Source organism: Doryrhamphus excisus, linkage group LG6 (assembly GCF_037039965.1).
Source record: "Doryrhamphus excisus strain RoL-2023G ecotype Guam linkage group LG6, RoL_Dexc_Guam_v1.1, whole genome shotgun sequence".
Taxonomy (NCBI): domain Eukaryota; kingdom Metazoa; phylum Chordata; class Actinopteri; order Syngnathiformes; family Syngnathidae; genus Doryrhamphus; species Doryrhamphus excisus.
Window position 1 is genome coordinate 15,616,922 of NC_136362.1, and position 22,780 is coordinate 15,639,701.

The 22,780-nt window shown below is 39.3% G+C and overlaps 2 protein-coding genes across 2 annotated transcripts; both read right to left on the reverse strand.

The window, feature by feature from the left end:
- Nucleotides 1-7,079: 7,079 nt before the first annotated feature.
- aire (autoimmune regulator) lies at nt 7,080-11,947 on the reverse strand. Its single transcript, XM_078791036.1, has 13 exons — nt 11,739-11,947; nt 10,971-11,139; nt 10,750-10,857; nt 9,961-10,020; nt 9,746-9,865; nt 9,536-9,639; nt 9,260-9,381; nt 9,098-9,161; nt 8,609-8,689; nt 8,413-8,534; nt 7,862-7,940; nt 7,584-7,655; nt 7,080-7,213 (listed from the first exon to the last, which is right to left on the reverse strand). Exons 1-13 carry the CDS (start codon nt 11,883-11,885, stop codon nt 7,133-7,135), a joined length of 1,329 nt encoding a protein of 442 aa, XP_078647162.1. The 5' UTR covers nt 11,886-11,947; the 3' UTR covers nt 7,080-7,132.
- Nucleotides 11,948-13,055: 1,108 nt separating this feature from the next.
- rab6bb (RAB6B, member RAS oncogene family b) lies at nt 13,056-22,509 on the reverse strand. The gene is made up of 8 exons (XM_058068904.2): nt 22,255-22,509; nt 19,055-19,113; nt 18,653-18,706; nt 17,530-17,635; nt 17,284-17,395; nt 17,104-17,197; nt 16,448-16,514; nt 13,056-14,010 (listed from the first exon to the last, which is right to left on the reverse strand). Exons 1-8 carry the CDS (start codon nt 22,322-22,324, stop codon nt 13,946-13,948), a joined length of 627 nt encoding a protein of 208 aa, XP_057924887.1. The 5' UTR covers nt 22,325-22,509; the 3' UTR covers nt 13,056-13,945.
- Nucleotides 22,510-22,780: the final 271 nt, after the last annotated feature.

Sequence of the window (22,780 nt, forward strand, 5' to 3'; positions counted from 1 at the left end):
TTATTTTATATGTAGTTTGGAGATTTTTGGGCGGGGGGGTTGGATTATTGACCGTGATGCATTTCCAAGTCATTTTATTTATTAAAAGTAGTAGTAGTAGTAGTATACAACACTAGTCACTAGCTATCAGTAATGATACTATAACATATAAACAACAGGCTATTATCGTAGGTTTGAATTCCTATATCTCATAACAGACTAATAATAATAAATAATAAAATAGTAAAACAATAATAAAACACAGACTACTGTTGGTAAACTAAAACTAAAATCTGAACCCTTGGCAACACTGCCTGTCTGCTACTCACTTTGCACCTCTAAGGAACACATTTATTTCAAGACACAAGTCTTATTTGTGTCTTAAATGGCTTTTTTACTCTTTCATGTCTACTATATTGGGTAAAACTGACTATAGGGGTATTAGTTCATGTCCAGAGGGCTCTAATAATGTTAAAACTGTATTTTAAAACGTTATAAATAGGTTTTCACAAAAATATTCTACTTATCCTACTTAACGGACATCCACTTATCACAGTCGAGTCTGGAACCAATTATTTGCAATAAACGAGGGCTTATTGTAATACTATGTCCACTTCATTTTAAGAGAATACATGTTTTTGTTTTGTTGGAGAAGCTTGTGATCGTGTTGACAGTGTGCTCTGGGCCCCGTTTCACGAAGCAGGTTCAACCAACTCTGCAGTCTAACCCTGAACTCTCAGTTGATCTACTCTGATACAGGAAACTCTGACTTACGGGTTTCAGAACAGGTGATTTCAATTGGTTCAATCAACACAGAGTTTGTTCACTCTGAGTTAAGCGCGTGCACCACGACTTTAAAAAGCCCTCATCAATGGAGCCCCGTTCCCTCGATTCACCATGGGTGACCATGTAGTTGGTCTACATTTCTCATCAAATGTCTTTACACTTAAGACACCACATAAAAAGTAACTGTTTTTCAGGCAATTTTCACTTGTTTCACGCACATTTTCAATTGAAATAAGTAGAAATAACAAACTTGCTCCACTGACAGATTTTTCAAATTATTTTTTTAAGTGAAATGTGATTGAAACACGTGAACATTGTCTAAAAACAATTTACTTTTAGGTGTGACTCGTTTTGATCAGAAATTAGACATTTTGACGAGAAATAAGACAAATATTGTTGGTATGATTTTGAGTTTTTGCAGTTTGATGCAGTCTGACATTCAATCTATTTGCACATTGATGCTGTGAATGGATTTTCTGTTCACATAGTCTAATGTGCGTCTCATCGATGCACCCTATCACACCAGGGAATCCTAAAAGAAATTAAAATGACAAATCCCAGTGTGAGGTTGCAGCACCATGTCATTAACTGAATATGATTTATAATCATACATTTTAACTGATTTCTACATTCACCTGCAATTCTGTGGAATTCCTCCTTGATGACCCCTACAGGTTTATGTCCCGGGAACACAACGAAGGAGTTGATTCGTCTTTTTAGTGCTAGGGACACTTTTCTCACAGCTCTGCAGACGGTGGCCTTGCTAATGTTTTCTGCATCACCTATATTACATAAAAAACTTCCGTTGGCAAAAAACCGAAGAGCAACACACAGAATCTGGGTGGATGACACTGGACGTCCACGATTGGTGATGTTTTGAATGTCCTGACGGATGAGATTATGGATGTAAGTGATGGATGGTGAAGTGAAGCGGTACCGTTCGAAAAGAAAATTATCTGAAAATGATAGCGTGTCCAATCTCGGCCTGTGGATAACTTCCCTACGAATGCGGAGCTCTCTTCTGAGTAGTAGTGCCTCTTCGTCTACAGCAGAGGTAGGGAACCTATGGCTCGGGAGCCAGGTAGGGCTCTTTTGATGACTGTATCTGGCTCTCAAGCATTTCTTACCACAATAAAAATGTATTTTTGCTAACATTTTAAAGTAAACATCACAGAAATGACTGTTAAAAATAATATTAAAAATCAACATGCATTATGCATTTTAATTCGTCCATCTATTTTCTGCTGCAATACGGCCGACCATATCCATCTTTCCTGATATTTTCCAGGTCAAACACCAAAACTCGATTATTACTGGGTAATGCGGTAGTCTACCTTGGTCATTGAGATGTCAACATGTAAATATAAACTTTTCTCCTTTAGTCAAATAGTCACCTAGCTAAAGCTGCAGAACCAAGCCTTCTGGCAAAGATGGCCAAAAGAATGAAATATACTGAGTATGGTGCAAAATTATGCAGCAGCAGAAGTTGTATTAATGGCAACAAGTATTTGATTTATTATTAGACACTGCGCTGCTCACAAAAGTGTGCTGGCCACACCCCATTGGCGTGGGGTAGTGTGCCTGGTCTACGTAATTAGAGCCCATTATATCTAAAACTGTTGGTCTTACATAAAAATGCACACATTTTATTGCATTCAATGTTTAAAAAATGTATATGGCTCTCACAGATACACATTTTAAAATATCTGGCCTTCATGGCTCTCTTAGCCAAAAAGGTTCCTGACCCCTGGTCTACAGGGTCTTCTACAGACGGACATGCCATGGTTCAAAAAACAATGCGACACACAGCACACCTTGAAGAAAAACGACCAAACTGACTTTAAACACGCACGACAATGAATGAATCACACCGTGTGTAGCGCAAGAGGGCGGAGACAGAAAGAAACTCGAGGTTAATTGAAGAAAACCTGGTCCCAACCAGGTTATGTTCACAGAGTCTGTTGCCATAGTAACTGACACAGAGGTTAAGTTACCTCTCTCTGTGAAACAGGCTGGAGTTACTCCTCTGTCTCTGGTTTGACTTACCTTCCTTTGTGAAACGGAAAACTCAGAGTTTCCCTCATTTCAGGGTTAACATACTCAGAGTTTTCACTAAACCTGCTTCGTGAAACGGGGCCCTGGTCTACTTCAGTTAGAGCATACACACATACACACTCAAAAAAAAAGGACATTATTGACTTCACAGCGCTCTTATGTAACTCTGGAATGTTGGAAGTGGACCATGGCACTAAATTAACACATTGCATGACAAAATGATGGCGTTCCTTCGAGGCATGTACATCTTTACAAATAAAGCTTTACATTTATCTACAAAAAAAATGCAGCTGGACAGCAATGCGGCTCTGTATTAAGCTGTTGGTAGATTTACTGCAACAGGCTCCAAAAGAAAAGTTAACATAGCATGAGTTGCAAAAGTGCACCTGGATTTTAAGTACTATATGTAGAGGATATTAAACTGTCACAACTCAAATACCAATATTTTGCTTTTATGTAATAGAAAAAGAACCCCATACAGAAATACAGTAAGGACTTCAAATCTTCAAAAAAATTGGTATGAGCCTGATATTTGTAAAGGTGTTATATAGTGCTACATGTAAGTCTGCATAGGAAATGCATACCTACCAACATGTACAAATTTATAGTACTCTACACGCAATTTGACTCCTGAATACGCTTGTAGCTCAACATTTTGTTGCATTTTGCTGGTTTCAGTTTCAAGTTCAGTCTGTACAGTACAGGAAAATATTTATAAATATTATGAGCTTGTCTAGAGTATTTCAAATCGGGCAGGCGTGAAGACATTTCTGGACCTTTGGGGGGGCATGGCACAAAATAACAGAAACACTGCTTTCCAACAATTTCATGTGATGTTGAATGCATCAGTATCGGTTGATATCGGAATCGGAAATTGAAAGTTGGACAATATCAGCATATCGGTTATCGGCAAAAAAGGCAATATCTGACAGCCCTAATAAAGATATATACACCTTGTGGATTTATCATAGACTACATAATGATGAGTTGTCATGTGGTGAAGTTTCATTGCACATGGGTTGGTCTCATGGGTGGACAAAATACACATTGCGCAATACTCAGTGGGTGTCTACATAATTTTAGGATTGGTTTTGGTGGCCTATACAGTATAAAGACCCTAAAAAAGGCCAGCACTGTTAGTCCAGTGAACGGCATCATGCCACATCTATCACGCGGATAGCATGGGCTGTTTCCAACTCACAATCTGAAACCCATATGAACGCCACAACATGATAGGGTCTGTTGATGACAAACCGCGTCCAGGGCGGGAGAGAGTGACAACTCCTGACCAGGATCGCTACATCCGGTTGCAACACTTGTGGGACTGGTTTCACTGTGCCAGTTGTACATCGTGGTTGAAAACCCACAAGGCGTTCCATGTGCCAATGTAGCAGTAAGTCATTTCACATTCTCTTACTACTATGCTCCATAGTAGCATTTTGCCATTTTTTTTATTTTCTAAATATTTCAACTTTCTTCCTAAACAATCTTTGAGAGTTTCCTTTTCTTAAAATTTTATTTTTCTTCTCCTCTCTCGTTTTGTCTTCTGTTTGTACGACTGTTAATCATTAGTGTTTCATTGTTTTTAACAGATGCATAGTAAACAGTAAACAGTTCATATTAAAATGCTACCTAGAACATTGCCTTTACAGTTAATAAAGGTTTTATTATGGCATTTTGTCAGGGTACCAATATATTATACACTCTTTCAAACTTTTATTCCTACGACAATGGACCATCCTCTTGTATGCAAACCCTTAATAAATGGCAGAAGTTGTGGTTAAAACACCTGCCCCCACAAAAATGTAATTACGTAAAATGAGAAATGTTTAAATGTTGCTGCTATTGAATGAGAGCCAGACATGATGACTCAGTAGTGGAGAACGAAGAGGCACGCTCTTCCTCCTCTCTGTAGTATTTGCCCACGGCACTTGGCCTCTTTTTAGAATCTCTGTGGCCGAGCAGGATGGTTCAAGCATGGAATTTCACCTGTCGTATTTTTCCAAAGGATTCCAAGGTTGTGATCAACACACTCCGGGCAGTGTGTGTGTGTGTGTTGGTGTACTATAGGTTCTTTTATTCATCTCAGAGCTTTGACTTGGTTTTCACACTTCCTCAAGAGACTCATTATCATAGCAAGAACCCACATTTTTAATCATTAACCTAGTATTATGTATGTTTCAGGTGAAATCAAAAGGCACCAAAACAGCACTCTCCATGCAATGTCATGGCTGACATTAACTCTGCTGAGCCCCTCCAGCAGCATCCCCTGCCTTTGAACCGCCGATGCAGCAGACACCCTTTTTGGTGCCCTTGGCATCCCAAAGAGGAGACAAAATGCCTTGTACCTGTTCATCAGACAGTCCAACTAGGGAATTGCCAACAAAACAAAAGTTCCTCTGGACCTAAAAGTGCTAAATAGTGTCTGCATGCTCCCAAATACGTACTGAGGCGGTACTCATCCCCAAATTTTGCCCACAATTGCAAGTACAGCCGGTTAGGACCGGCGCTTTATAGCCGCTGCCCGACGGATGATCACATCGCAAGTCTCAAACTCACCACACACAGTGCTCACCCCCAAATGCCGCACCAATCTAAAGCTTTTCAAAGCAATTCTGGAGTGGAGTTGGAGCTGATTGGCGGAGGGGATCGGCGTTAGAAAGCAAGTATCAGACGATTTTTCAATGATATCGACTATTTATAGACCCACATAAATTGAAAAATTTACAGTTGATGTGATCACTATCAGTATCGGCCAATCTCACTCATGGACGTTCGCTATCAGAATCGGCAGAATCCAACCCCAATTGGAGTATCCCTAGTAATGATACATATTATGATTATATGAAAATACTGTTTCATGTAAAGTGTTTCAATGTGATATTCCTAGTCTAGGGAGGAGGGCATCTAGCAGAGACGAGTTTTTTCCCCACTTTAAATATTTGAGCATGGTATGTACCAGAAAGATGGGGTAATACTGACTAACATCACAGTGTGGGGGTTATGATGGGAAGGAATAAACTGTGTTAGCAGATGTTTTCATGAAAGCATGCCCTGCAGCTGGGATGATTTTTTTAAGACTGCTTTTTGGCCTCAAGCTGAGGAATTTGGTGCATACTTATTCCTTTTGACATACATTCTTATGACAGTATCTGATGATTTGTTGCGCTCGCGGTGTCAATGTTCCTCATACAGTTGGATAAGCAGCACAGATGACAGATGGATGTTTTTGAAGACATTCAGGAATGAGCATGTGTCCCATCCTCTGTTTTGGGCCTGTAGAAGCGAGGTCGTCATGGCAACCAAATACCGAGGGGTGTAAAATGTGCGCATGCTGGTTGGCGGAGCTCCACCTATCTGGCAGCCATGCTAAAACTCTGGAAGTCCCATGACAAAAACAACATTCCACATCTAAGTGATAGTCTTGGAGGAATTCCTGTTAACGGAGGCATTTCTCAGGGTTCATACCTTCCTGTATTAGAACCATCTGCTGTGATGAGAGTGTGAATTCCTCGTCATATCAGCAGAGATTGTGCAACTGCCATTGTTGCACCTAGGATTGTATTATGGCACTACCAGGACCAGAGTTGTTGCACTATATCATTGTCAACAGTGCTTGTGCTAATTAAAAGCATTCATGATGAAATGGTAGCGTTAAAAAAAGTTTTTCTTACCTCTGTCAAGCATGGCTGTTCATTTGTGGGTTATTTACTTTTATCAGGATTATGCAAAAACTACACCGCTGCTTTGCATGCGATCTTGTGGATAGCAAAAACCCCTTCAAGTTTGGTGCACATGGAAATAAAAATGAAATGCCATTTGTGGTTCCCCCTAAGGGTTTTTCTTCAGAAGACATGTCAGCATACATGTAATATAGACAACTTCTAAGTTTTATAATCATTAGGCAAATGGTTGATGACTTATGGCCAATTAGCTAGTTATGTCCCACCTGTGCACCTGCAAAGACCAATCAATCAACCTTTGCACATATGAGCTTTTCAGTGCCTTTAAAGTGTGCACCAAATTTAATTCGGTTTTGCTAAATATCATAAAGATTACTATTTACAATGGTTGCAGCATATTGATTTAGCGGTCTTTGTACATCATGAAAGCCAAATGAGGAAGTCAGTACGCGTTTCGTCACGTAAATCTATATTTGTGACAATATGGGTAAAGTATTGAACATTGAAATTTGCAAATTTCACTATTTTGTAGCATACTTTGTCTGTAAAGTCCAATAATACAATTGCGCCTTTATTTTTTTAGATAATTTACCCTTTCTGTTTTTGGATTGCTCCTACTGCACTGCAGCTTACATGTGGCATCCTCGGGTGTCTGCATGAGATTGAGGGATGTTGTGGAAAGCCCACTGTAGGATGCCATCCAAGGAGGCCTGCTAACACACACACACCTAGACTGAGGCCGAGTGTGACATCATATGGTAAAGCATGCACATAATCTTGAACCATCCGCTCAAATTTGTTACTACATTCACATCAGGTTTGGTTTTAAGTGTTTTGGAGTCACTGAAGAGTCAGCAGAAATTAGATTACTTGTAATTGAGTTTGACTTGTTAGAACAACAGCGTCAAAACTCAGAGTTAATAACTTTGAGTATTCACTTGAGAGCAATATCATGGAACACACATTTAAAGATAGAATGCAACGCAACAGTGACGCAACTCTCCAACACATCTGACTCTAATCTATGCAGCCACATATGCCACAAACGACACCAAATGCATGTAACTGAGCACCACTCACGTCCCCCAGGATGGAGTCCAGTTCTTCTTGATGCATGGATGAGCCCTGGTCATGGCCGCGTGTGTTCTGAATCTAATGGAATCCAATAACATGGCCTCAGTTTTGACTGACACTGCTAGAGAGCTATCTGTATAACAGTGTGTTTATTATTCTGAATGTAGACACAACACTGTATTACATTCATATACATGATTAACTTTCTAAAGGGCCAATTTTTGAGAACCAGAAACTGTCAGATTGTGCAAGTGTACCTAAAAAAGTGTCCGGTTAGGACCCACCTGTAAACATGATGGCTCCATCGCCTTTTCTGCAGAGCTGACCAATGTCCTAGAGCAGGACAAACAGATGGATCTCCCACTGAAAAACACAAATATTTTTCATTACATGATATATGATGTGAATGGTTGTTTGTCTATGTGTGCCTTCCAATTGACTGGCGACCAGTATACCCAATTTCGCGCCTCTCACCAGAAGTCAGCTGGGATAGGCTCCAGCATAACCGTAACCCTAGCGAGGACAAGCGGTGGAGAAATTGGGCGTATAAGCGGATAATATATGATATGTTGTATGTGGTGTAATTTTGCATTTCTTTAATTCAATAAAAAAAAAATTATTTATATTTTGAATTGTCCCATCAAAAGCACTCAATAAACAGTTCTACTGGTCATATTGCTCAGTTTGTCACAAAGGTATTATTTTAATAAAATGTTAATCGTTGTGTATGTATTTGATATTGTTATACTTATGTTATATTGTTTGATTTTATTTAATTTTATCCATAGTCTCTGTGAACAACAAGGAATCCACAGGTAGCTCAATTGAGGCTTACATGGAGAAGTGGCAGCGTAGATGGTAACGCTTGGAACACTGAAGGCAGCGGGTCAGTTCTCCTCCTCCCAGGTGACAAATACCGCACGCATCCCTCATACCCACCAAGTCTCCACCTGGGCACTATGCATTCCATTTCAGCCACAAAATATGCAAAGTCGTCTTCATGCTTGGAGTCATCGAGGTGCAGGACTTACCTCTTTTATGGAGGCTGAAGAGGACAACAGGGGGAAGAATGAGATGTCTATGGTGGAGCTGTTAGTGCTGGTCTGCTGAGGCTGCAGGGATAACAAGCAGTAATTAAAACAAAAAGAAAAATAAATGACAGAAAATTGGAAAAGTCCATTTCTCCTTGAGAAATTAAAAATTTCAAGTAAACCCCAGCTTTACAGATGCCATTGTCTGTCGAAAATGGGTCTTGTGGGAATGACAGAGTTAAAAAAGTAAAAGGTATATAATACTTATAGTATATATAATATACAATATCTATGTTTGTGCTGTAGAGTATGTTTAAAGCATTATTTGTATTATTATGTCTTTCTTTGATTCACTTTCCTATTGCCACCAAATTAACTATGGTGGCTCCCAAGGTTAAAAAGACATTGTGGCTTGTGAAGAAATCAAGTGGTAGGGATTATGTAAGATAATTCTCATACAATTCTAAACATTAAACATTTGACACTTGCCTGCAAAGCTTGCTGTATTTTCTGCTTTTTCCCCAATCTGCAGCCGTCACACTGCCAAGAGCCACTGTAGGTACAAAAGTAAGAAATCATTGAAACTGTACACACAAGGAAGTAGACTAACGTGTAGTGTGTAGGTTTGTTTGTTTCAAGCGTGTACGTGACCTGGGTATGGCTGAGAGTGGAGGGTCCAGGCAGGTGAGATGAAAAGCTTGAGGACATCCATCACAACATATCAGCTCACCTCCATCTTTGCACACGGCACACTCGTCATCATTGCACTGACTCTGCATGCACATATACAAAGTAAACATGATGTAAACACAGGCATAAACATAATGCGGCATAGCACAACATGTAGCATAACATAACACAACCATAAACATATTTGGCTATTGAGCAAGCTTACTATCAAACGAACTACTATATGTACAAGCTTACGTTTGTCTCCCTCTGGTGATGCAATGTTGTCATGGCAGCTTTGGATTTCAGCTCTTTACATTTGTAGAGCTCTCCCCCAACTTTAATGCACTTTCTTGCAGAACCTGAGGACCACAGTTCAAGTAAATCTTATCACATTCAGCTGTTGATTCATGAATTGTCATTTAAGGGGTTTAATCTTCGTAATTGAAAACACTTGGTGGTGACTACCGTCAGAGCCTGACACATGATGCTTGATTTTGATCTTCTCTCTGGAGGATCCATGCTGTGACAGCTCACTGGTGGAGATGGCAGCAGATGAAGAGGAGGGGTTTGCTCTTTGGGCCGAGACTGACACATATTTGACAGTTAAACAGAACAAATGGTAGTGAGCTTCACTTTACATTACTTGGGTTTTTTTTTGTTTTAAATGAAGACAGTATTACCAGATGTTGCCTGTTGGGGAGGAGCTTCACGCTTCACTCGGTACAGCTTCACTTTTCCAGCTAGAGGAAATAAAACTGAGTGAATATTTCTGAGTGAATATGTACATATGTTATTACCAGGTTTTTTTCCATTTTTGTATTATTCATTGTGGCATTAAGGTCAAAATGTTTTCTTCACGTTACATTATAGCTTTAGAATCACGCCAATACCGTATTTTAGTGTTAAAAGCACAAGTAGTAGAAAATAACCATTAAGAGAGTTTTTTGTGGAAGCCCGTTCCCGCCACTGATGGTAAGTCATAATTATGAGACAAAAAGTCAAGGTTATAAGATAAAAAGTCATAATTATTCGATTCAAAAAAGTCAAAATTAGGAGTTACAAACCCGCCTTCTTGACTTGTCAAAAATGGCGACACAATTGTAAGCAAGGTGGGTATCCGACTGAACAAGAATGCGACCGCGGACAACTCATTACACATGTAGCAAACGTCAAACATTAACAAAAGGCCAATAGTATACCCGCCGACAATTGTGTCGCCATTTTTGCCAAGTGATGAAGGCGGCACCTGTGGCACATGCGCAGTTTGTATCTCGTAATTTCGACTTTTTATCTCAGAATTATGACTATTTAGCTAATTTTGACTTTCTTATCTCATAATTTCGACTTTTTATCTCATAATTATGATTTACTATTGTAATTTTTTTCAGTGGCGGAAACTGGCTTAGTTTTCTAGAAGTTGGTTCAGCAGTTTTTGTGTAACAAATTTCCTTGCAGGAGGTATTGTATACCTTGTCCAGGATTTGCACCAGTGTGATAAAGTGAATGTTGATCATCTCTGTCTTTGTGGCTCCTCTTCTTGCTGTGAGTGTTGTTGCCTTGAAGATATGCACTATTGCCTGCAACCATCAGTCATTCAAGAACTGCACATATACTGTAAGTCCATTAAATCAACATTGGAAGGGTTTTGAACTTAGGTGAGAGCCTCTGGTGGTCCTTAAACGTTACATACTAGGATTAGCGAGCAGAGGTCGCAGCTTAGGGTAGCTGTCCAGGTTGTAGGCCTTGTTCAAGTTCCTCCAGAAGGACTGGATGGTGGAAGGACCTTGCTCCAGCAGCCAGGAAAGAAGCGAGTACATGGCCTTGTGGATCCCTTCGTTAACCTCTTTCTCCAGCGTGTCCTAACAATTGATACAAAGCGATAAATCTGCAGACTGGATGCATCCATATAAGCATAATGAGCAGTGCATTAAACATACTATAACTACACCGGATGTAAACACAACTGACAAGATGGAGGATGAGAATCATTTGGTAGCATGGACAACTTTTAAAGCTGGAAATTTTTGTAAATTTGTAAAAAAAAAAAAAATTTGGAAAAATTACATATAAAATAATAATAATGAAATAAATCATTTCGTATAATTTTTTTAAAATATGACTTTGCTGGCATGTCTGCTTATGACAAGAAAATGTTAAACTAAATGTAATTACATTTTATTTTATTGAGTAAATGATTCATTTTCTATACTTGTTTTAAATTTGACTGTAAAACAGATTTATTATTATTATTAATTATTATTTATTACACTCAATGTATTATTTACATATTTCAAATAATAGTTTGCAGTTTGCATATCAGAAATATCAGAAAACTAAGTTCATAATATGTAAATAATGTTTTTCCACCCCCAAATTTGTAGTTCCCCCAAAATGTGTATTAACCAACATTATTAACCAGGACGTTGCACATGAATGGTTGAAATTAGGTATGTCTCACCTTCAGCAGTTGCTCACTGATGATGTTTTTATCAGCCAGGCCGTGAACCAGAGGGAAGGCGTCATCCACGGCCATGGCAATGTCAGTACGAAGGCCCCTTAAGAGCGAGCCCAGCTTTGTGTCCTTGAGGGTCTCCACTCTGGACATGATCTACTTCAAGGGAAGTGTCAAACAATGTGAGGGAACTTAAGTAAGAGCATTTAAGTGGTCTTTCACATGAAGGAGGTGTGGCCTCAGGGAGGAAAAGGGAAGCAAATATTCATCAATGTCGACAAATCAACTCATTTGTGACATTGCGGCACTAATATAAACGGTCTATCCACGCAGTGACCCAGAAGGGGCATCAAGTGACATGGCATCCATCCAGGGGAATACCTCACATCACAGTGTTAGTTTATTGCTCCTAAAAGGTTCTTTCCACCTCAGTTCCCCTGTCCCTGTCAACTGTCAAGTTCTCCCAAACCTACATTCACCACCTGATTGACAGCAAGAAAAAAACTCATTAAAGAGGCACATGCAAGCAAAAACACTAACTATTGTTCTTCAGTTGGCTAGGGCATGTAGTCCTCTCTGGTGAGGTATTCCAGGCATGCCCCGGCCAGGAGGAGGCCACAGGGAAGACCTTGGGCATGCTGGAAGGATTATGTCTCACAGTTGGCCTGGGAACACCGTGGTGTCCTCTCTGTGGAACTGCCCCACGACCTGGACCCGGATAAAAGAAATGGATGGATAATGAGCAAACAAAAAATATATTAAAAGAATATAAAATAAACATTGTGGTTGACTCCCATCCAGTTTAGGGTCTATCTTCCCTCTTGACCAGTGTCGTCTGAGAAAGGCTGCTATGATATGAACAAAACAAATGTCACAAAATGAATGAATTAAGGAAAGAATCAAATGATATACAATAAAAAAAATAAAATAAAAAATAACCGGGCAATTGCAGTTGCAAAGTCAATGCAGCGAGCCAGCACGCCCTCTTGCTGCAAAAAGCAGTAATACAAGACAATACAAAGTACAGTAAGGGTGGAAGCTTTTTCACAGTATTTTTTTTCAAGCATTAATAATATTTGATTAGCTAAAAACACAATGCAGCTTGTCTGATAAATATTATTGATGATTTGGCCAACATATTGGAGGGGAAAATGAAAGCAAACATGAATAATTAATATCATTATGAACAATAATAGTCCTAAAGCTACCTAACAAATGTCAGCCCTTTACTGCTCGGCACTTTAATGAAAAGAAAATTGTTTTAAAAATGTGTGTATATGAAAGCATGTTGGCGCAATGTGGGTTGATAGTTAGGAGAGTGAAGCCCTTTAATCTGTCATTTATTAATCATGAAACATTATTACATTATTCATACTGGTGAACAAGGACCACTTGTACAGAGAGGACGTTCACAACATACATATTACATTATTATATACAGTGTTGCAGTGCATTACAATGGATCGTTATATGTATGTGCACATCCGGGATGGAGGGATGGGGAAGAACGAGGAGGAGGGAATAGTTGAGGAATTTTTTGAGTGTACATTATTATGATAATTATTATTATTATTAATATTTTGAAAGCACAGTACAATTTCTGTACAAAAGTTGAACCCATAGAGAGATCGAGAGTGCCACGTTTTCACAGCTACCGTTATGTGCGCCTACAGGAAATGGTGTGGGAATGACGCTATTGAGAGAGAAGATGCTAGAAAACATTCGAAAGAGAAGTCGGCCGCCGCCCAGAGGGATCACTGGAAAGGCAGGCAAAGGGTCAAAAGGTTAAAAAAATGAATAAAGATCAGCGTGCATGCGTGCTGCGGACATTCAAACATGTTCAGCCGTTTTGGAAAATGGCTGACCAACATTATCTCCTTTTATTTTTAGGCATAATTTTTGGTGCTTTCCCTTTTTATATATAAAAAAATACAAAACATAACAGCAAAAAGAAACTCCCTTTTAGTTTAGCAGTTGTATTCCTTTTCTGCATTGTTTTATGTTTCCAGACCCCCTTTTTTGTCCTCCTGTCACTTACATATTGACAAAGTATACAATATTTTACAACTGAACAACTGATTGAGAGTTTGAACGTTTGATTTGTCCAATCAGATACATCACATGTCCCAATTAACTGGAAGCTATCCAGTAGTAGTTAAGCAAAACAACAAGCTTTATGGTGTGAAGGGGAGCTGACCAATCACAGCTCTATATTAACATGAGCACCCGCCCTCAGGAACGCTCGGCTCCGCTGGTTTGTCCAGCTTGATGTCAATCACTAAGAAGGCATCAGTTAAGGAAGTCATATTTGTAATTCATCAAATATCCCAGGCAGTGTCACCCAAATGCGATCCATACCGGAAACAGGATCGGTTCTACGAATGTACAGAACGCATCTACATCCGGTCGGTCTATTTTTCGGCAGTCACGTGATAGGCTAGCCGGATTGTGGTCCACATGTGGAATCTACATGTACGTCATGAGTCGATCTATTTTATGGCACTTACAGATCATAAATGGCTACTATGCATGTGTATTGTACTGTATGTCCCAACCCACGCCTCTCAAAAAACATGATTAAGATTGGAGTAATTAAAACAGAATCATTTTTCTCTCATACCACATCCAATGGTAAGTTTGTTTTCACCACTGCAAAAATAGCAAAAAACAAATGGCTTAATCCTCCGGATTAATCCATCATTGAACTCCGCTTATCATTTCCATTCAAATATCACATATTTTATCTTTTTCTTTATTGATTTTGATTTATTCACGTATATTACACACTACTAAATATTTCAGTCATGTGCTACATGCTTTGCGTAAGTTTTTACGAAGATCTGTCTTGGTGAATAAAGACAACAGAAACATCTGCATGCTAGCGAAGTCTTTCAATAAGAGTAATTAATTAAAGAACCCCTTGATATACTATACAGTGCATCCGGAAAGTATTCACAGCGCTTCACTTTTTCTACATTTTGTCATGTTACAGCCTCATTCCAAACTGTATTAAATTAATCTCTTACCTCAAAATTCTACACAAAATACTCCATTATGACAATGTGAAAAAAGTTTTTTTTTTTACATGTTTTGAATTTATTAAAAATAGAAAACAAAAAAATCACATTTACATAAGTATTCACAGCCTTTGCCATGAAGCTCAAAATTGAGCTCAGGTGCATCTTTTTTCCACTGATCATCCTTGAGATCTTTCTACAGCTTAATTGGAGTCCACCTGCAGTAAATTCAGTTGATTGGACATGATTTGGAAATATAATAACTGTCTATATAAGGTCCCACAGTTGACTGTGCATGTCAGAGCACAAACACCAAGCATGAAGTCAAAAGAACTGTCTGTAGACCTGCGAGACAGGATTGTCTTGAGGCACAAATCTGGGGAAGGATACAGAAACATTTCTGCTGCTTTGAAGGTCCCAATGAGCACAGTGGCCTCCATTATTCGTAAATGGAAGACGTTTGGAACCACCAGGACTCTTCCTAGAGCTGGCCGGCCTTCTAAACTGAGCGATCGGGGAAGAAGGGCCTTAGTCAGGGAGGTGACCAAGGCCCCGATGGTCACTCTGTCAGAGCTCCAGCGTTCCTCTGTGGAGAGAGGAGAGCCTTCCAGAAGGACAACCATCTCTGCAGCAATCCACCAATCAGGCCTGTATGGTAGAGTGGCCAGACGAAAGCCACTCCTTAGTAAAAGGAACATGGCAGCCCGTCTGGAATTTGCCAAAAAGGCTCTCCTCTCTCCACAGAGGAACGCTGGAGCTCTGACAGAGTGACCATCGGGGCCTTGGTCACCTCCCTGACTAAGGCCCTTCTTCCCTGATCGCTCAGTTTAGAAGGCCGGCCAGCTCTAGAAAGAGTCCTGGTGGTTCCAAACGTCTTCCATTTACGAATAATGGAGGCCACTGTGCTCATTGGGACCTTCAAAGCAGCAGAAATTTTTCTGTATCCTTCCCCAGATTTGTGCCTCAAGACAATCCTGTCTCGCAGGTCTACAGACAGTTCTTTTGACTTCATGCTTGGTGTTTGTGCTCTGACATGCACAGTCAACTGTGGGACCTTATATAGACAGTTATTATATTGCCAAATCATGTCCAATCAACTGAATTTACTGCAGATGGACTCCAATTAAGCTGTAGAAAGATCTCAAGGATGATCAGTGGAAAAAAGATGCACCTGAGCTCAATTTTGAGCTTCATGGCAAAGGCTGTGAACACTTATGTAAATGTGATTTTTTGTTTTCTATTTTTAATACATTCAAAACATGTCAAAAAAACCTTTTTTCACATTGTCATAATGGAGTATTTTGTGTAGAATTTTGTGGTAAGAGATTAATTTAATTCAGTTTGGAATGAGGCTGTAACATGACAAAATGTAGAAAAAGTGAAGCGCTGTGAATACTTTCCGGATGCACTGTATATAATGAATTATGGTTATTGACCATTCATGTTCATACATTCAAAAAATAATAGTAACTACCACAGCACGTGACATCGCAGAAGAAGCAAAATTTTGCAAAAGGAGGAAGTGATGTAATGTAGGTCTCGCGCACATGCAGGACCAATCTCATTTCCGGTACTAATCGCTTAGCGACAGGCACTGTGGCCATACACTTGCCTCGATTTTTTTTCTTTGACTCAACAGATTAAAACTAAAACAAGCCAACATTTCCCTCTCATCAATATTAGTGATGTAAAGGATACTGCCTTCAGGATTTGCATCGTCCAGGCTCTCCATCCCGGGAAGAGCTGCTGCAACACGACGAAACAGCTTGGCGCAGAGAAGAGAACGTTAGCGAGAACAAGTGCATGAAGACAACATGAAGACAGCAAAAGCAAAATGCAAATTGTTTATATTACGCTGCAGATATGTCAACATTAAAGTATTTATAATGAGTGCCTTTGAACATAAGGTCACACTTAGTATGCTAACTCACTTACTAATTTGGGTAATAGGTTTTGACCCTCAATGTTTGCCGTATTCATGCTCGTAGCCATGTAAGCGAGAAGCCGCTATGAACTAGCAACATATTTTCGAGAAAAAAAAATGTTACTGGTAAAAATTCAAATATACTCATTGTTTAGCATATTAAATTGTAGTTTAGTAATGGCATATAATATAAATTGTGATGTTTGTGTATGTTTACTTGGCACTAGTGAGTACCATTTGGTAACCATAATTAGTATCCTCTTGAATACAAATAAACATGTCGGTGTATATGCATTATTGTAATGCTGCTTTTTAAAATGGCTGCAAATATGTATATAAAATGAAGTAAGTAGTAATATAACTTATTAATGCACTGTATTTTATGTGACAGAGTCACCTTGGTAGTGCTTTGACAACATAGTGTAATCACCTGTTTGACATTGCAGCCGGTCTTGGCGCTAGTCTCGATGAACATGACGTTGAGCTCTTTGGCTCGCTGCTCACCCTCCTCGATGGTGATTTGCCTGCCGAAGAGCAGCACACCTCTCTCAGGATGCTGACGGTTTGCTTAAAACGAGAGCATCTCCACTGTCTGATGTCACTGCCTCACCTCTTTTCCTCCAGGTCCGTCTTGTTGCCCACCAGCATGATGATGACATCGCTTCCTCTCTCCGTCCTGACATCATCGATCCATTTACAAGTCTGCTGGAATGAGTTGACATCTAAGGAGGCACATGAATTTCTCTTTGGAGATGAATACAGTATCTATCGGCCCGGGATACTTTTATGATCTTTTTGTTCACACTGACACACAATCAATGCAGTCAGACACACACGGTAGAAACAAGATGCTCACTTGTGATGTCATAGACCACCACGGCCACTGTGGAGTCTCGTATGTAGCTGGGGATGAGGCTCCTGAAGCGCTCCTGTCCCGCTGTATCCCACAGCTGCAGTCTTACCTACAGATATACACATACAATGGTGTGAACAAGTGTTTGCCCCCTCCCTGATTCCTTTTTTTTTGCATATTTGTCACACTTAAACTGTTTCAGATCATATTAACATATTTTAATGTTAGTCAATGACAACACAATTGAACATGGCCCTATGTGAAAATGTGATTGCCCCCTAAACCTACTACCTGGTTGGGCCACCCTTAGCAGCAACAACAATCAAGTGTTTGTGATAATTTGCAGTAAGTAAGTGAGTCCTGCAGTTCTCTGGATGTTGTTGTGGGGTCTTTTGTGACCTCTTGGACGAGTCGTCACTGTGCTCTTGGGGCAACACTGTTCCACGTTTTCAACATTTGTGGCTCTCACTGTGGTTTGCTGGAGTCCCAGTGTTTTAAAAATGGCTTTGTAACCTTTTCCAGACTGATAGATTTCAATTACCCTCACTTAAGTGATGTTTTAACTTTTTCACACAAGGCCATGTTTGTTTGGATTTCATATTTCTTCCTTAACAATACAAGGTCTCATGTAGAAAATGCTTTTTGTGTTTCGTCGCCATTAACCAATATTTCAATTCATTTGATGATCTCAAAAGTGACAAACACGCAAAAAAAATTAGCAAAGGAAGGTAGCAAACACTACCTGTAGCAAACCAACTGTATATAGACTGTATATTAAACTGTGCAAATAAATACTTAGAATTCTGAAGGACTAAAATGCATAGAAAAGTAAAGCACTGATGCCATTAGCAGCAAGTAATCTTGTTAGTCAGTGAAGAGAGCAGCAAATAAATCCAATCCCGGATTAGTCAAAAGTGAGAGGAAACTGCAGCGTTTGTTGTCATTTTCCCACCCACTTGCTTACATGTCACAAGCAAGGAAGTGTGTTCAAATGCCTCAAACCATCATAAGAAAAGTTGTATGCCATTATTATCAAACTAAGAAAAACATATTGGAAAAGAAATTCAAAAGTTAGTATTTAAATGCTAAAATATTGCATTCATAGACCCAGATGGAATCTACTTACCGTTCGGTCCTCCAGGTACATGGTCTTGGATAAGAAGTCGATACCAATAGTGGCCTGTGACAAAGAAGGAAAAGGAAGTCATTTACATCAAAGTCTTTATTAATGTAAAAAGACTAAAGATAAACGCTGGAAGAATGAATGAACCTAATAAGGTTCATGTGTTATTGTCCCGTGGACTTAATCAGTCAGGCAAGGAAGAGATAAACGCATATTAATTTCTTATCAGACTATCTTCTTCTGATAACAACACAATTGTTGCAAAATCATTAGTATTGTATTCGGGAAAGTGACAACAAAAGTTGCTATATTATTGCAACACCAGCCAGTCTTGTCTTATTAGAGAACATTCACATTACTTACAATCCCATATCGTTATTTTTAATTATTAATTCGGGGTCTCACCTGGTACTTGTTGTCAAAACTGTCATACATGAATCTGGTGATGAGAGACGTTTTGCCCACTACAACAGAGCACAGAGAATATACGGTTAGTTTACAACAATAGGCTGAGGAAATGTGACATTGATAAATGAATCATGGAAGTGTACATTTGGGATTAGAACACAATAAAAAGTGGATGTGGATGTATTTATTGTACTACAAAAATATGATGAGAGTTCAACTGAAAAGGACAACAACCGCTGTTTTTTTCCGAGTATCATCATGTTATTGTATCACATGATGACTTTATTCTCATACAAACTTTATTATTGGGGGGAAGGGGGGGAATTGTATAAAACCATTATTTTTTTTCTCATACTATTACAACTTTATTCTCATGGAATTGCTTTTCTCTTGTAATATATGACTTAATCCTAATAACCCACAACATTTTTTTTATGTTGGGATTTTTTTTACTTTAATAACAGTTAACTGTTGAAAAAAACTGTGAATTTAATTAAATTTCAACATGTTTGTGTCAAATTATTATTATTTTATACTATTTTATTAGGATGAAACTATCATTTGTTTACTCACAATATGACATTATTTTCGGTGTCTGTATGATTTTTGTTTTGACGGAATTGCGGATGGAATCAAAAACAGAAAAAGGGAATGTATGGTTTAACGAGGAATCTCGTGGAAATTGACATAAGGTGAATGAATGTTGTCGTCGTGAGGAGAAGGAACGTTCGTATTTCCCTGGCCGATGGCTCAATCGTGGTAAATACTAAGACTAATCAGCCCTCTCCCGACCTAAACACTGAGCGTGAGTGGAAGCTAGCTGGTCTTAGCTTCGTTCAGTACACTTGTGTTGTTTTGTGTGTGCGACTGTGTAAACAAAATAAGCGTCACAAACATACCTCACATATGAAGTTGGAATTGCATGTCTTCTTTAATCACAAGCACAGGGGTTACAGTTGGTTGAAGATTTTGTAGCAATGTGTGCAGAGGCTGACATCCCATTAGAAAAGTTAGCCAGGCTCCATCCACTTCAATTACTGGCCTAAATTGTCCATTGATATATTGCATCAATAAGTATGGGGATTTTTGCATGTAATTATCCACTAACCCGAAAAGCAGACACACTGTGCTGATAAAAATAAGTGCAAAAGAAAATGGAAAAAATTTGAATTTGAAAAAGATAACATGGAATTTGGGGGAAAAAATAAAATGGATTTCATAGGGCCCTATCTGTCACAAAATCTCATATTATTAAAACGTTCTTATGTGCTGTAGGACTGGGATGATAATAACTCAATCATCAAACAATTAATTTAAATAATTTTGTTGACTTTGTGCATGCATGTGTGTTTTCCTCATCTCCCACCTCCAAACAGGCAGAAAGAAAGAGTTCGCTCTGTGCTTTGGTTTCAGCATATTGGCATGTTTGCTCCATTGAACAACGGCATGAAAGGAGTGAGCCCTTCAGTCATACGGTCTCTTTGTCTTGGTGGGTGGAATTGGGGTGGGTAGTATACAGAGTGCGGAAGAGTGTATCCTCATAAGGAGCAATGCAAGGCAACATAGTACAAATGAAATTTTTATATTGCAATACAGCAAGTATATAGTCATGTATTTGTAGTTTTTTTTCCATCGTCCTTTTCTTAAAATCTCGTCTTGCCTTGTTCTTGTAGACGTCTGCACTTTGTGTTATTAGTGACAAATTATTAGTAGTGGTATGAAGTTTTTCCTCTTAACATTACACTTTTTTTTGATTATTTTTACAAATATTTAACTTTTTTTTCTTTCTGCATTTTTTTCTCATAGTTCATTCATTGATTCATTTTCTACTCTTTATCCTCACAAGGGTCACGGGGGTGCTGGAGCCTATCCCAGCTGTCTTTGGGCGAGAGGCGGGGTACACCCTGGACTGGTCGCCAGCCAATCACAGTTTTCTCATAGTTTTATGACTTTATTTTAATGATATCTTGGCTTCACATTTGTAATAACTGTTTCCCAACCCGCAAACTTTATGCTATTTTTCCTCTTTGTGTTATGACTTTATGGTCTTAATATGTCGTCTTTATTCTTGTAAAATTATTGATCTTTTTTTACATTTTTACTATCATGCTTCATTAGTTATATTAATGAACTGTATGTTTGAATGTGCCCAGGGTTTAATTTAATTTAGAAGAAAAAGCCACGAGCCGCACTTTGGACACCGCTGTGGTACAACTTAATGCTATTAAAATGATTATTATGGATGCTGGTTTCAGGGTGGGCCTGACTTGTCCCATTTTCATTTTTTTTTTGCTGACATCCCACCCAGAAGCATCCACCGTTAAGTGGGCCCCCCTTACACACACATTTACACAAAAAGGGTTTTGGATGATGGGCAGTGGCCATGCACAGCAGGGCCTCCATTTAGCACCAAGGACAGTAACATCGGCGCACAAGGCCACATACACATCCTAACAATGTCAAAGCACAGACTGTAAAGGCACGTTTTTTTTACTCTTTGCTGTTGCAGCTGATCCTTATGGGATGCATTGCTACTGCTTTTGTTGGCTCATTATCGATCTGCACTGCATCACATGACAAACACTGCACAAACACAGTCATCCAGTATCTTTGACACACACACATCTTCGTAATATTGTGTAATGCCCACCATGTTGCTGTTATTTGTTTATTTATGAGAGAGAGATAGATGGAGAAAGACAGGCTCGGGGCTGCAGAAACAGACATCGGCAGCAGCCTTTGGGTGTGTCCCGGACTGACACACATGGGGACTGCTTATTTTGCTCGCCTCATGGACAAACATAGCGCTACCGTATCATATAGTATCACATGTGTGCTATAAAATGGTTTTAAAGGTGTATGAATGGAATTAAAATGAAATAAAATTAGGTAGATTGTGCTTGTGGGCTACTGCAGCACATCCGAACGCACCTCGTGGTATAAAATGTTAAGTAACAGCAGTTTGTTAAGAATGATATGCTCAATTTAACATATTTTGGTTAGATTATGCGAAATAATGTGCAGTTATTGCGCATGCGTCACCCCCAGCGCCGTTCTTATTACGTACTGCAAAACATAAGCGAGGAAAAGATACACCCTATATATTGTATATTACATGCATGATCTCGAACATATATGTGGCGGCATGAAGGTAGGGTGTTGGTGGGTGGAGAGGGGGGGGTAGGGGGGTGACTCACCGCTCTGCTCTCCCAAAAAGACGAGTTTGAATTTCCGCAGGGGGTTCCCCAAATCTCCTCCAGCTGACATGACGGCAGGGTGGGGGGAAAAGCGGATTATTTTAGCCGAAAATATGTCTCGACGTCTCCCTTTCCGTGGCACTGATGGGAAAAAAGAGAGAGAGGTGGATGCTCTTCTTCTTCTTCTTCTTCCTCCTCTTCTTCTTCTTCTCTTCTCGGAATGAAGGGGATGCAGCTCCGTGTCGTCCTGTCAGTTGGGCGAGGCAAATACGCATGCGCGACCTCACCTATTTTCATCCATCCCTCACCTTTTTTCGTCCATTGGAAGCTGAAAGTGGACTAGATACAAAATGCACGTTCATTATCAATTGCTGACATATACAAGCTCATTATCTCTTTTTTCGCATTAGAAATTAGCATTTGTAAGTTAGAACAAAACATAACATCATATAAAATACATTATAAGTCACTGTAAATCAATATAATTTATTGTCATTATACCTTTTGGATGAGTTGGCGCTGAGCT